The 13258-nt window shown below is 45.4% G+C and overlaps 1 protein-coding gene across 1 annotated transcript; it reads right to left on the bottom strand.

Annotated features, from left to right (window-relative positions):
* Positions 1–2046: 2046 nt before the first annotated feature.
* On the bottom strand, positions 2047–9794 carry LOC112942825 (cytochrome P450 4B1-like). Its single transcript, XM_026033854.1, has 12 exons — positions 9483–9794; positions 8510–8648; positions 7794–7838; positions 6934–7061; positions 6395–6516; positions 6149–6300; positions 5823–5929; positions 4891–5081; positions 4374–4507; positions 3844–3908; positions 3175–3257; positions 2047–2674 (listed from the first exon to the last, which is right to left on the bottom strand). Exons 1-12 carry the CDS (start codon positions 9663–9665, stop codon positions 2506–2508), a joined length of 1518 nt encoding a protein of 505 aa, XP_025889639.1. The 5' UTR covers positions 9666–9794; the 3' UTR covers positions 2047–2505.
* Positions 9795–13258: the final 3464 nt, after the last annotated feature.

Raw genomic sequence — 13258 nt, 5'->3', positions numbered from 1 at the left:
AGTTTTCAGTTGCATTTCTCAATCTCCTGTGTTCTCAGCCCTCTCTCCTCCAGGTTTTCCCCATCCCTGACAAAAGCCTGATTGGGTAGGCCGCAGAGGGTGGTATGACCCGTTGTGCAGACACTGCTTGGATTTGCAAGTTGGGCTGCATGAGGTCTTTCCGGGCAAAGGACTTGGACTGCAGGCTGGATGGTGGGTTGTCAAGACATACAAGGTGTCTGTCTTGCTCCTTGCCTGGTGATTTAGCCCTGATACATGATGAAAACGGCAGAGCAGAATTAAAGCTCATTGTTCCCATGAGAACAACACATGCCTGCAAGTAGCACACCAGCTCCAGCGATTAGACCTGCGGCTGCAAGGATGGTGCATTTCTCCTTTCAAAGTAGCTACTGGTAATACATATTAAGGCCTCCCCTAAGCACCTGGGATGATTTAACCTTTCTTTTCTCTTCCAATCAGTCCCATGCCCAGTGCAAGAAGAGCTTTCTGCTGCCTGTGTTCAGTGGGATAGGTAGGGCCGTGCTGAGGAGAGCTCAGCACAGCAGGCTCCCAAAGCAGCCTGCTCTCTAGTCATGCTGACAGTTGTGTGTCCAGCTGTGCCTCGATATTTCCTTCTTGTTCTGAAGACATGCCAACCTTCCTATCGACGTTAATGAAGACAAGGCAGTGTCTGGGAGATTTACCGGTATGGCTCTGTCTAATAATGCTGGGCAATGCTATTGCTAGCCTCACCTATGGCGAGGTCTAGACTAGTAGCCTCCTTCTATCCTTATTCTCTCACTGTGGTGTTTTAGGTATGTGTGCAGACCTCAGTGCCTTGGTGTCCCTGTATATGCTGAATACCTTGGTACCTGCAGTGGCAACCTGAAAACTGGTGCTTCAGCCTTGCAGTGTGTAGTGGGACTGCAACAGGAACTGCACAGCAGCTCTTCTATGCTTCTTATACAGCTGAGGACAGAGATGTTGACTCATTGCTGCCCTACTGCTCTGCTGAGGGGTGCTACAGCCAGCTGGCAGGTGGACATAAGGTGTGGGGTGAGATTATGTGGTCTCCAACAGAACTGGGGTGGCAGCAGGATGTGTGCTTGGACCCAGGGTGTCAGATAGCTCCAGTATCCTGGATCCAAGGCACAGCTTGAGTCTTTGCAGTGCATAAGATGTAGTCCAGGAGGATGCAGACTGTTCTGTGCATGGCACCCTCTGGCCTGTCCGGGCCACCAGGCACAGAGTGAGAGCTGATCATGGACAGAGATGCAAGCTTGTGTCACTAGGGAGTCCTGACAGGTGCTTACAGATGACCAAACAAGATATAATTTGCCATTTACAAGTATATCCCTTTTTTTTTTTTTTTTTTTTTTTTTTTTTTTTTTTTTACTGTATGAAATCGAGCCTACTTTTGCTGGAGCCGTGTCCTGCTGTCTCTAGCCCTGGCAGTTTCGTTTAGCAAAGACAGTGAAGCACTTCCCTGAACACAGCTCTGGGAGTGCTGCAGAGCTCTGGGCTTTTCTGAATCTCTCACTGCCACCTAGTGAGCTGTTTTCCATCAATCTCTGTGAGACGTTTGGGTCACCTTATCCTAGGGCCTTTCTCTACTGCATGGCCGCATGGATGGGGCACCATTCTTAGCGTATGCAGAAAAGGGGCTGAGAAGAACCCTTGCTCCCACTTGGGGTGCTTTTTGTGAACCGACTTAGTTGTTGCCACTGCCAGGTGAAGGTGGTTATTGTTTTGCTTTTGCAGGATGTCTCAGTGATGTGCTTTATCACGCGAACCCGAAAGCCAAAAATGGCTTTGCAAGCCATGACACGGGAGAAGAGGAAAGCAGGCTCATCAGAGGCTAAAGGAGAGCAGGAAGAGCCTAAACAGTATTTCCTGCTTGAGAAAACACTCACAGAATTGCACCCTCACAATCCTGAGTGCTTTGGCTCATTCCCACCTCCTCCAGGCTTTGGACAAGCAATGGGACACGGGGCAACACGGGGATCTTTGGGCTGCGAGGCCTCATCCTGCACAACCTCCCCCACAAATACAAAGGAAACCGTGTTCCAAGGGCATTGCATTTATTCTAGCTTCAGGTAGAAGAACAGGATAAGACTTACAACTCGTCTGTTGAGAACGGTGAGTGCTTTCTTTTTCCAGAGTTTCTTGCAGCACGTATCTGAGCTGCTTCCTGAGCACTCTCAGTTCAAGAAAGTTCATCACTGTGTCAGAAACAGCCATTGCCTTTCATTTCCATTGTACACTGCACAAAACCAGTCCAGAACTGTTTAATGTGGAAAATTTCTTCCAGCATTTAATTTGGAGGGTATCTGTGGGTGTGATGTAGTTTCAGGAAGAAGTTCTCTGCAAAGCAGATGCAGACCTAAGCGGTCCAGGCATCCTGGGCAGGTTTCTTGGCTTACTCTCTCTTTGGAATGGGATCAGGAAGGATACAGGGCTGTCACAGGCAGCATGCAGGATATCCTAGGTGAAGGAGACCACTTGCTGCCCCCATGCTACCCTAGGTCAGCAAATCTTCTTCAGGTGCATATGGATCCCATTAGCAGACTTGAGGACAAGCTGTGGTATCAGAATGGGAGGCCTGGATGCATCAGGAGTGAGTTCAAAGTGCTTCAGAGTCAGGGCAAGAGCCACCTTCATCTCGTTCATGGCAAACTGCTGCCCGATGCAGTTCCTGGGGAGAGGACATCCATGGCTCAGATTGAAACCTTCATCCCCAGCCATTCCCTAGCTCAGTAAAGCCCCTGCATTAGCCACCCTCAGCTTCTCAGAGCTTTGAGCTGCTGTGGCATCTCTGGCTGCTGCCACAAGGCAGGTACCTGCAGCACAGCTTATCTAGGAATCTCTTCATGCCACATCAAAAGCCCTGCTTCTCTGGGGTGGCATATTGGTGTTGCTTGGTAATAAGCACAAAAAAAAAAAAAAAAAAGAAAAGAAAAAAAAAGATATGCTTTTCAGAGGAGTATGCCTTCTTCAGCAGAAGGTGCTGGAGAGCTCCAGGCCCCAAACCATTCACTTCAAAAAGGTCATTTTTGGCTCTGTTGGCTCTGTGAAAGTTACTGACATCCTACCTACTGGATAGGATTTGATTAGCCTTAGAATCACTGCTCGGAGTTAACTCTCCTACATGAGGCAACCTGTGATGGGGGAGGCAGGGAATGAAGGAACTCTCACCTGGGTCCAGCAGAGAAAGGCAAGAAAGCATGTGAGTGCCTCTGTGCTGCGTTCTGCGGAGCAAACCTCATTGGGTCAAACATCTGTGGGAAGATCAAATGCTGTTAGATCGGCGGTGGCTCCAGCATGAGCAGCTCTGAGTTCTCCTGTGGTCCCAGAGCTGGACTGAGTGTGACCTCTACTGCTCATGGGGAACTGCAGCTGACACTGATCCCTTTGCAAAGCCACCAGATGAATGAGGACAGAGAACGGGTGGTTGCTGCTGGTGGGTTTATCCCAGGATAAATGAAAGGTCAGGGATGAGGCAGGTGGCTGTGGATCATCCCCATTAATCAGTTTGCTCTCTCTCACGCCCTCTGCACCACCATTATCCAGGGCTGCTGAAGGCAGTCCGAATACTCCTATATCATCAGGCATGAAGGCAATTAAAAAAAACCTTTTCCAGCACTTTGTCATGTTGGGATCCTTTGCAGTGTTTGATAGCTCTGTTGAACTTTGCATTTAAACATGGACTGTTGAAATAAGAGGGGAAAATAAACACACACACACACACACACACACATACAAAACCCCAAATTCAATGCAGAGAGGCCAAGATTGTCTTACTAAAGGAAGTAAATATGTGGACTAAGAGCTCATTTCTCCCTTCTTATTATAAAGGTAAAATACCTCAGGGTCTTCCCACACATCCCTGTTCCTGTGGACAGCAAATATGCTCACTGCTACATAGCTGCCTGGAAGAGAAAAGCAAGAAAAGAGTTCATGGCTATCAGAGTAAAGTAAAGACACAGGAGAGGTATTTGTGGGATGCTCACTGTCCCCGGGCTCCACAAGGGATTTCAGAGGAGAACTGACAGGGGCATTTCTCAGCTTGTTTAGGCAGGTCACCTCCTCACGTGGAAGAAACAGCGGCCTCAAAATGAGGACTCATTTTGGTACCAATGGGTACCAAAGGTACATAGGAGTATGTTTATTGTTTTCAGAAGAGCTTAAGGCAGCTCTGTCTGTCTCTCTCCATCACATTTGCTGTGACTATAGAAACAGTGGCACCAAGGCTTGGGGTACCCAATACACTGCTCAGGAGAGGGCCCTTGGACCTCTCTGGATGTACTTCTGGGCTCACTGTGAACCATGAGCTGTGGAAGCCCTGTACTGCTTGTGACAGATAGCGACAAGACGAATGGACAAAGCAAACAGACCTTCTGGTAAGCTGCGCCCATCGGAAAATGTTACAGGTTTGGAGAGGTACCGCGACACGATAGGAACTGGTGGGAACAGGCGCAGGCTCTCTTTGATGCACATGGTGCAGAATGTCATCTTCCCAAGGTCCTCCCTGAAAGCAAGCCAGAGGGAGGGCTGTGTTTGTGCGGCAGCAATGGGGACAGGTGCCCACATGCCCCCTGTATGGGCCAGTCCCCACTGGAGCCATGGGTGGTGGTGGCTGCTCCTTCTTGGAGAGCAACTGCACTGAGGGATTGGGATCAAAGCTACAAGACAGGTCACTGCGTGCAAACACAGGATAGGCAAAACAGAGCCTTGTTCCTAAGGCATGTGGCCCACTTTGGTCTTTCTCTTTGTCCTCCTCCTTTTGCTGTCCAGAATGGCTATGTGAAAAGCAGATTGCCATAGTGCACATACAGCATAAAGTGAATGCATTTTTCTTCTTGAAAGAAATAAAAAGAGTTCAAAGTGAAGGACTAAAACATTGTAGCTCACCACTCAACGGTGTCTCGGTCTCCCAATATCTCCTTGACTTCTTCCCTACACCGTTGCTGGTACTCCGGGTATAATGACATGCAGTAAAAGAGCCAGGAAATCCCACTGGCTGTGGTGTCATGGCCTTCAAACATGAATGTGTCCACCTCAGCACGGAGGTCCTCATCAGACAGCCCAACTCCATTCTCATCCTAACAGAGAGAAGAATATAACATCAACATGTGTACATGAGTTGGAACCTGCTTCTTTGTGTATAAAAATCACTGCAGATGGTGGTGAAAAAAATGATTTGACAACTCCACATAAATAAGAAACTAATTTAGTAGAAGATATATCCAACATAAGTGAAATTATTCAGGCTCATGGACCATTGACTCTGCAGTCAGTAAGGCTACGGAGTTTAGCTTTGGTGGCTGATCAGACCACAGCCCTTCAGAGGGACACCCAGTTTGTTCCCTACCAAGGGTTCCTGTTGTGTTTCCCAGTATTGTGGCTTAGAAGACTTGTTTTAGATTGAGACAAGAAAGAAGGCAGTAGCTCTGGGAAAGCTTGAGTGATATTTTTTTCTCTCTCCTGAATGCCAAATGGCTACTGCCTCCAAAGTATGTGAAGATGTCTGGGAAGGCATAGAGTCATGATGGCCTCTTGGTATTCTTTCCAAAAATTCTCCTCTGTTTTCCAGCAGCTCAGGTCTTTCAATCTATTTATGTACTCGACAAAAATGAGTAACAAAGTTCCACTTATGCTCAGGCTCTCTCGCATGTTTGTATTTCCTTCCTTTCAACTCACCTTTTCCCAGCCTAGGAAACATGAAGTGTGGAAGTTTCTGTCATTTATGCTGGGAAAGGATTGTGAGCTCCCTGCTGTCACATCCTCAGCAGAACACAGGTATGTCCCTTGGCATTTGATATTATTTTTTTTCAAACATTCACCTTAGCACAAAGTAGAATGTCCAGAAAATCCAGGTGTCTCCTTTTCTGGATCTTCTCCCGTTCCTTCTCATTGGAGAGCAACATCTTTCTTTCTTTTATTATTTTATCTGCGTAGAAGAATGACCAGTCTATTAGATACACCCTTCCCCTGCAGAGGGGTCATGCTCTTGATCCCTCGATCAGCAGCTCAATCGCTGTTTAATGTGTAACCCTCTGGTCACTGCCTGCTGCAACCCCCCTCAGAGCTGCTCCAGATGTGAGTGGGTGAGAGGTTCAGCTAATAAACAGGACCAGGGAGAGAAAAGAAGAGAAAAAGAGAGAAGCACCTGTGTGGATATGGGCCAGCTTGCAGGCCTCCTGAAACTGTCGGCTGTTGCTGGTCATGCCATAGAAGAAATCACTTACACCGAAGCTCCGGATTCTCTCAACCACAAGGTAGCTCAGATCATAAACAGCTTTGATGTAAAAGTCTGAGTTGCTGAAAGGAAATCAAGACTAAAATCAGCATCAGCAATGTAAGGTGGGGAACAGGAGCACTTGTTTTCTTAGAATTTAGGAGTTTAGCTACTGACTTCTGAGTCTGACAGCTGGTATTGTAACTGAAGGCACATTTCATGATAGTGTCCAGTGTCATTAGGCTGACATCATGAAAGAGCTCTACTGGCTTCCTCTCCTTGTTCTTTTCCCATTTATCCTGGAATTGGAGACAAAAGGAAGGAGGAAGCGGCAGTCAGAATGGACTTGATATGATCAGATCTGTATCTGCCTCTTTCCAGATCCGCTCTGCTAATTAAGCAAAGGTTTTAGTTCACTACATATTCTGTGAATTTAATCAAAGATGATTTTTTCCATGTTTACCACTGTGGAGATAGGAAAAGCTACTCTAGCAGTGATTGATTTTTCTGAAAAGAAGAGGAAGAGCAGAATTAGTTGAATGGCCAAAGGAAGTCAGAAGAAACAATGTCAGAACTTTGAAAGGATCAATAAAGTTCAGATTCAGGATATAAATTTTAGGAACCAACTAATAATTCCACTCTCCTGCCACCACCCTGGCCCAGGTCTAATTATTTTGACTGGTGCATGACTCAAAAGTAGCAGGGCTGATTCTTACCAACATCACTTTGACTGAGTCTGACATCAGCCTCATGTACGGTTTCAGCACATCATAATGAAATGCTGGTGTGAGCAGCTTCCGATGTTGAAACCATTTTGCTCCACTCGTGACCAATAGTCCCTCTCCTTGAGATGCAAACAGCAAAGACACAATCAGCTATTTCACAGTCTGACCAGTCACCTCAGCTTTGACGCTATCGCTGGTGCTTTTGGCCAAGTGGCTACCTCCTAGCCAACAGACAGGATGTGGGGAGCTGAGGATTGGTGGTGGAGTGTCACATTGTGGATCCAAGTCTGTTTATTCCAAGTTTCGTTCCACAATGTGGCTTTCTCAAGCACAAGGGGAATGAAACAGGCAGAATTGGTTCTCATCACTGGCTCTGTCCTCCTGTAGAAAACACCTGCCCCACATGCATAAGGACAGAAGCACAAAACTTACTCTCGCAGATGGCTTTTTCTGCCCTAAGTGAAATACTTGGCTGCATTTTGCAGCACAAGCTGAGCTATGAGGCAGTTAGCTTCCCAGAAGGCTACCATGAAGTAGTATGCAAGCCATGAATCTGACTGTCCTCTGATGCCTCAATATCTTTCACCCCTGTCATGTGTTTCTGCATTCAGTCCCTGAACAGTCTTGTCCCTTTGCTTTGCAAAGGCCAAGGTAAATCCAAGGCAAATCTAGTTGATGTATCCCACAATTATGTGGACAGTGGTATTAATGATTTCACCTAAATGAACCTTCTCATAGCAAAAACAACCTTCTTCTGTGATTTTGGGATGGAGGGAAACAAAATAAATGAAGAGGGAAGAAGATGAAATGTGTCGCGCAGCCAAAAGGGGTAATGAAAGAAAATTATTTACCTATCCAGGGAATTAAGAACTTGTAGGTTACCAGGGCCTTGGGGTCTGTTAAAAACAAACAAAACAAAACAAAATGTATATATAATGAAACAGTATAAATGACTAATGAATTTCAACATAACAAAAATAAAAACAAGAAAAAACCCACAATAAACTGACATTAGAAACCATCATCAGAGGTAAAGTTTAAACATGGTCTTCTACAACTGTACTCTCACTGTAATCTCAGTGGTCTTGAGAAAGTCAGAGAAAGCTGAAACAAGAGATATTCATGTAGAAAAGGAAGAACGGATCTCAAAGTTGAGGACAGTGGATGAGAGTTATTGGAGAAACCCATGTACCTCATGAACTCTGGAGCGGAGAAGGAAGAGCACCGAGGAAGAAGAGATGTCTTCTTAGGGACATTTACTGCGCTAGCTCACACAGCTTACTGAATTTTAGTGAGAAACATAGGTATTGAGGTGGTAGATACTCTATAACACAGTAAACCCAGCAATAATAGACACAGTGGGCTAAGAGGGTCACTCACTGGCCCCTCTCTTGTGTGAGAATGTCAGCTGCTCCATGGCACCTCTCTGGGAGTTTGAGAAGGAGGGTAAAGGAGGAACTGCTGTATGTGTGAAAGAAGCAGGCAAAAGGGACAGCTCAAGGCAAGCTTTGTCTTGATAGGAAAGTCTCAATGAGAGGACTTTCCAAAACCAGATAAGAAGACTTACCTCCTCGGCCACATATAGTTTTGGCATATTCAGGGTGATGGATAATTAATGTAGGTAATGGTCCAAGCCACCTTGGAAAGGCATAGGGAAACTCTTCTGCCCACTCCATAAATTGAGCTAAAAGTTTACGTTGAGAAAGCTGCAATGACAGTTAAGCAAGGACTGTGTCAGGCAGAGAAAAAAGAGAGATGTAGCTGAGAGAGCAGAACTTGCCCTCTTGTGGACAGCATACGCAAGACATCCTTGCTGGGAAAACTGGGAGCCAGTGGGTGGACTTAGAGCAAGGGGCTTTCCACTCTGCAGGTGGAGGAGATGCTAGGCAAGGTGAAGGCTGTGCCCTGGTGACAGTGCACAGCCAGTGAGGCCACCTCAGTTACTGCATACCTCAAGTACAAGGACAGGCAAGTCCCCTTGCTGGGAGACAGCAGTTCAGCTGCGTTTCCATTGTGTGTAATCAGAGCATATCGGCATCACATTCTGGGTCTGTAGTCAGCATGGACAGTATAGGAATACTTTACGCCCAATCCACAGGAGATCAGGACTGATACAGTCCTATCATCTAATTTCAGCAGTGCTAGGAGGGCATGCAGTGTGAAGCCAAGGACATTTACTCTACAGAATGGTGAGAATGGCTGCAAGTAAATGACCAGCTTTCAGGATCTTCTTCTCCTAAGTGGGTATAGAAGGAGACACTTTTATTGTTAAAAGGTCTGATGCAGAAGAGAGATATTTAACCAAAATGATACATATCTCATAACCAGGGTACTTCCTGCCTCCCCCACAGAAGCATTGGCACTCCCTGTACAAAGAGATCCTCTCCTGTAAGAGGGGACACACACTCCTCATTCAGTGCTCTTCTCCATCCCTCATTCAATGCTCCTCCCCATCACTCTTGTCCTGAGACTCATCTTGCACAGGTGTCAGGACAAACCCTCCCTGCCTGTGCCCTGTGTGAGCCCACCTCTTTACTTACCTGATGACTGTGGCCATACAGCCAGTGCTTTGGGGGTCCAGGGAAAGCCTCCAGAGCTTTGAGAACCTTCTTCCTTTTCTGGTAGAACTGGGCTGCCTTGAGTAGCACAAAGATGAAGCCCAGCACCAAAGATAGCTGCAAAAGCACAGCCGGTTTGGCTATGTTGTCCAGCAGAGCTGCCATGCTGCAACTGGGTCCTGGTTACTCAACACCGCCTTCTCCTCCCTCCTTCCTCTTCTGCTTCTTCTGGGCCTGAGTCTGATGAAGAGCTCAGGTGCAGATGAAAAGATCTCTCTCTTCCTCTGCTAGAGCTGTTCCTGCCAACTGCTACCACCAGTGTTAGCTGACAGGGATTTAAAGCATGAGGAGCACTCATAAACAATATGTCACTTTGACCCAGAGGCTAAGTCCGTGCTTGCTCCCCGGTCGTCCTTTTACCCACTTTCATTAACATGTGGATAGAGGCAGCTTGTTAAGAAACAACCTGGTGTTTTGTACACAGGACGATCTGCAAATATTGACAAATTCTTCTACAATCAGCAAATAAAAGTGCTGGTAATTAGCATAGGGCTCCAGCTCTGCTATTTGCATCCATGCACAGGTGGATGAGGCCATCAGAGAGGCTGAGAGCTAGTCATGTGCTCCGTCTTGCCTTTTGCCCTACTCAGGCAAGGCCATGTGAAGTGAGGAACAAATGGGTCATCTCTACACAACACGCAGTGCTGGACAGATCCAGGCATCTTTAGCTGTCAAAAATGTGCTATTCAAAGTCTTAGCAGCTTTAACATTGTACAACACAGCTGGCTTACAGTCAAGTGAATGTATATAACCTAATCAACATAAAAGGGAATTTGTCCTTCTTCTCCAAAGGGTCTTCTTACCATATATAAGCCAGGAGGAAAAAATATGCTGCCCAGAAGAATTAAGTCTGTCAATAGACAGCAAATGGGAGCATAGCATAGTAGGAAAGTGAACTGTAACAAAATTGAGGATACAACTATCTCTTAAATGAAGGAATTGTGGTAGAATCATTTTCACCAACACAGTCTGGATGAGTTTTCCTTCTGTCCCTGTGGTACCTCATGGTCCTTGGAAAAGGGCCCCACGTTGTGAGTCCATTAGAGAGCAATTGGGGCAACCTGGAATGGCTTGGAAGGAACTAGTGTTGGAGGACTTCACTGGAAGCCTGCTACATTTGGGTAATTTCCAGGCATATGGTAAAGAGGGAAATCCTCAGATGCACAAGAATCGTTTCCCATTTGGATGTTATAAGGATCAACGGCTCCCTCCTCTTTCACCAGCTACCAAACCTGGTAGTTTGATGTGTAAGTACATAAGGGCTGATGAATTTTGTGGATGTTTTTCTAGCTTGTACATCTCTAAGAAAAGTTTATTCGAAAGTTTGGACACTTTCCTATAGTTTGTAGTCTAAATTAGTCTACAAACAATTGAAATTCTTACATTTTTTATTAGTAAATCCTTTTATAGAAAAAACACATCGTCTAGTATTTGCTGTCTAGGTGTATTACTCTTGTAGCAACAGAGACATAAAGATCTTTTGCTGAAGTGAAATGGCACAACTCTGCGAAGACATTTAGATTTTTGAGAAAAAAAGGTGTATGAAAAATCTTATAGGACTCCTTATCTGCAAGTTACCTGATTCTGGAATTTTCTTATCTGAAAGTGAATTGGAATTCACTCCATTGGCTTTAGGGCCATTCATTAATTTCATGATTGTAAAGATAGAGCAATAGGCGCAGTTGATAAGATTTATATTCAAGTCTAAAAGAGATTTGAAGTGGTTCAGCTCATAAGAACTCCTGTGACTCATTGGGCACTTATCTGTTGTGTTGCTCCTTGAAACCAAACAAAACTCAATACGTGCCTGTCCAGATACAGTGTGGTAAGGTCCCCACCTAAGAACGCTTAAATCCCCTTTTGTAAGAGAAAAATCAACAGACCATAGAAATATTTAGGTGAGGCATGTGACACTCCTCAGGATTAAAGCAACTCTCAGCTGAAATCTTCATACACAACTTCTTCATACTCTCAACTTTTTTGGGGATCTCGCTGTATAAACTCCCATATCTGAGGGTATCTGAGGCACTTGGATCTGTGTAGACTCTATTGAAATATGCAATTTAATTCTGCACTGGCACCATGTTTTTCTCTTCATTGGTGGGTAAACCAGAGCCCAGAGCAGAAAGAGTGGAGTGCTTTATTCACAAGTGCTTAAGAAAAAAAGTGTTGCTGGGACCCCTCAGTCTGACACCTTTTCTAAGAGGCAGTGCAGTCTTTGTGTGACTCTTGGCATTTTTCTAGTTGTGTCACAAGGAAGATTAATTGCCTCCCTCGCAAGGACCCACAGACAACTACCAGATGCTGTGTCCTACAAAGACTGAACAGAGATCATCTTGGTAGAATTGCCCGTATAGTTGTGTAAGCTTCATGGAAAGACTCCCTAAGCTCAGGTGGCTTCATCTTCCAATGTCTGACTGAGCAGCTCTTGATAAGCTCTCTGTTTCTGTCCTGTCTTGGAAGCTTAGGTATGAGTTTCCTGGTTGAACATCACTCCTTCTAATGATCTTAACTAGTCTGACATGGTGTCCTGAAAGATAAATTGTGATCTATTCCTGAAGTGGTAATGAAAAATGTTGCAAATGTTTGGGCATGACATATTGGAGGTGGCAGTTTCTAGTAGTGACTTCTAGCATCAGCAGTGATGGAGCATCTGGGGTTCAGGTTCTTTAGTTTCTGAGGCTGGTGGCTGGATATTTCAATGCCAAATGGGATGAAAATGCTGACATTCAGATACCTGCTACAGTGGGCATAAAGGCCATTGGGCATGTCATGATAGCTAAAAGTCTGCTCTTATCATGCTTTTCTGGAGGCCTGATAAAGTTTCAGCTGGAAATTGGGTCTGTTCATTGCTATTGCATGTTGCTAGTAGAAGGCTTCTGCAGAAACACACATTTACACTAAAAGAGATCCCTTTTTATCGTCTATTCTCAGTCTGTTCCAGAGCTGCAAATATCTTGCAGGCAAAAAATCTTTTGCCATTCTTCCAAAATTGTCCACAAGATTAAGTTTCTTTGGTGTTTCCCTGGAAATAGTTATTGCAAAGAGTATCAGGTGGAGTAAGGTGAATGTACAGCCTTTAAATGTGAAGAATCTTTGAAAATTCCTGCTCACCTGCAGGTGTGGACGTACTACCAGTTGTGTCCTTGCTAAGCTGTGGCTTTTCACCCACCAGCCATTCTGTTTGTAAATAAAGTGGCAGCCATTCTGGAGATAAGTGTGTTATGTTTGTGTAGAAGTTCAAGGATGATGAGAATTGCTTGGAAAGTGCCAGCTGGCAGCAAGCAAAAAGAAACTCAGATAGGGAGAGGCCAGATTTTCTGTAGGTCTGTTCTAAATGGACATGACTGACAGTGGAGGTTTGGAGTGAGCTGCTGTGGGCTAGGAAATCTTGAGATGATCAATTACCTGCATATGCTATGTGAGAAAATTAAATATATTTCAGGATAGATGCTATGGACAAACCCTCCAGCATTTGACACCTTGTCCTGAGGCCGAGGATCAGCCCTGTCCTCTTGCTCTGAATCAAGTCTGGACATATGATAAGGGACTTGGCTTGTGTCGGGAGGGATGATGTGGACCTCCAGTGTCCCAGCCTAGTCCTCCTACTACAATAAATGTTGGCTAATCACTGCAAGTGACGCTTGAATGCCAGCACAACTGTCTGCATGGGTCTGTGGTTTTGGTAGCATGGTAAG

The sequence above is a fragment of the Nothoprocta perdicaria genome, unplaced genomic scaffold, assembly GCF_003342845.1.
Source record: "Nothoprocta perdicaria isolate Ctin4 unplaced genomic scaffold, notPer1 scaffold_0, whole genome shotgun sequence".
NCBI classification, from domain to species: domain Eukaryota; kingdom Metazoa; phylum Chordata; class Aves; order Tinamiformes; family Tinamidae; genus Nothoprocta; species Nothoprocta perdicaria.
Note: the sequence above shows the minus strand (reverse complement) of the source record. Positions and strands in the feature narration are given on the sequence as shown.

Coding starts and splice junctions, on each gene's coding strand:
- LOC112942825 (XM_026033854.1), bottom strand. CDS start 9,665: ATGGCAGCTCTGCTGGACAACATAGCCAAACCGGCTGTGCTTTTGCAG. Junction 5,082..5,822: donor ACATTCTACTTTGTGCTAAG/GTGAATGTTTGA, acceptor TCTCTCTGTTAG/GATGAGAATGGAGTTGGGCT. Junction 3,909..4,373: donor TGGGCGCAGCTTACCAGAAG/GTCTGTTTGCTT, acceptor TTTCTCTTCCAG/GCAGCTATGTAGCAGTGAGC.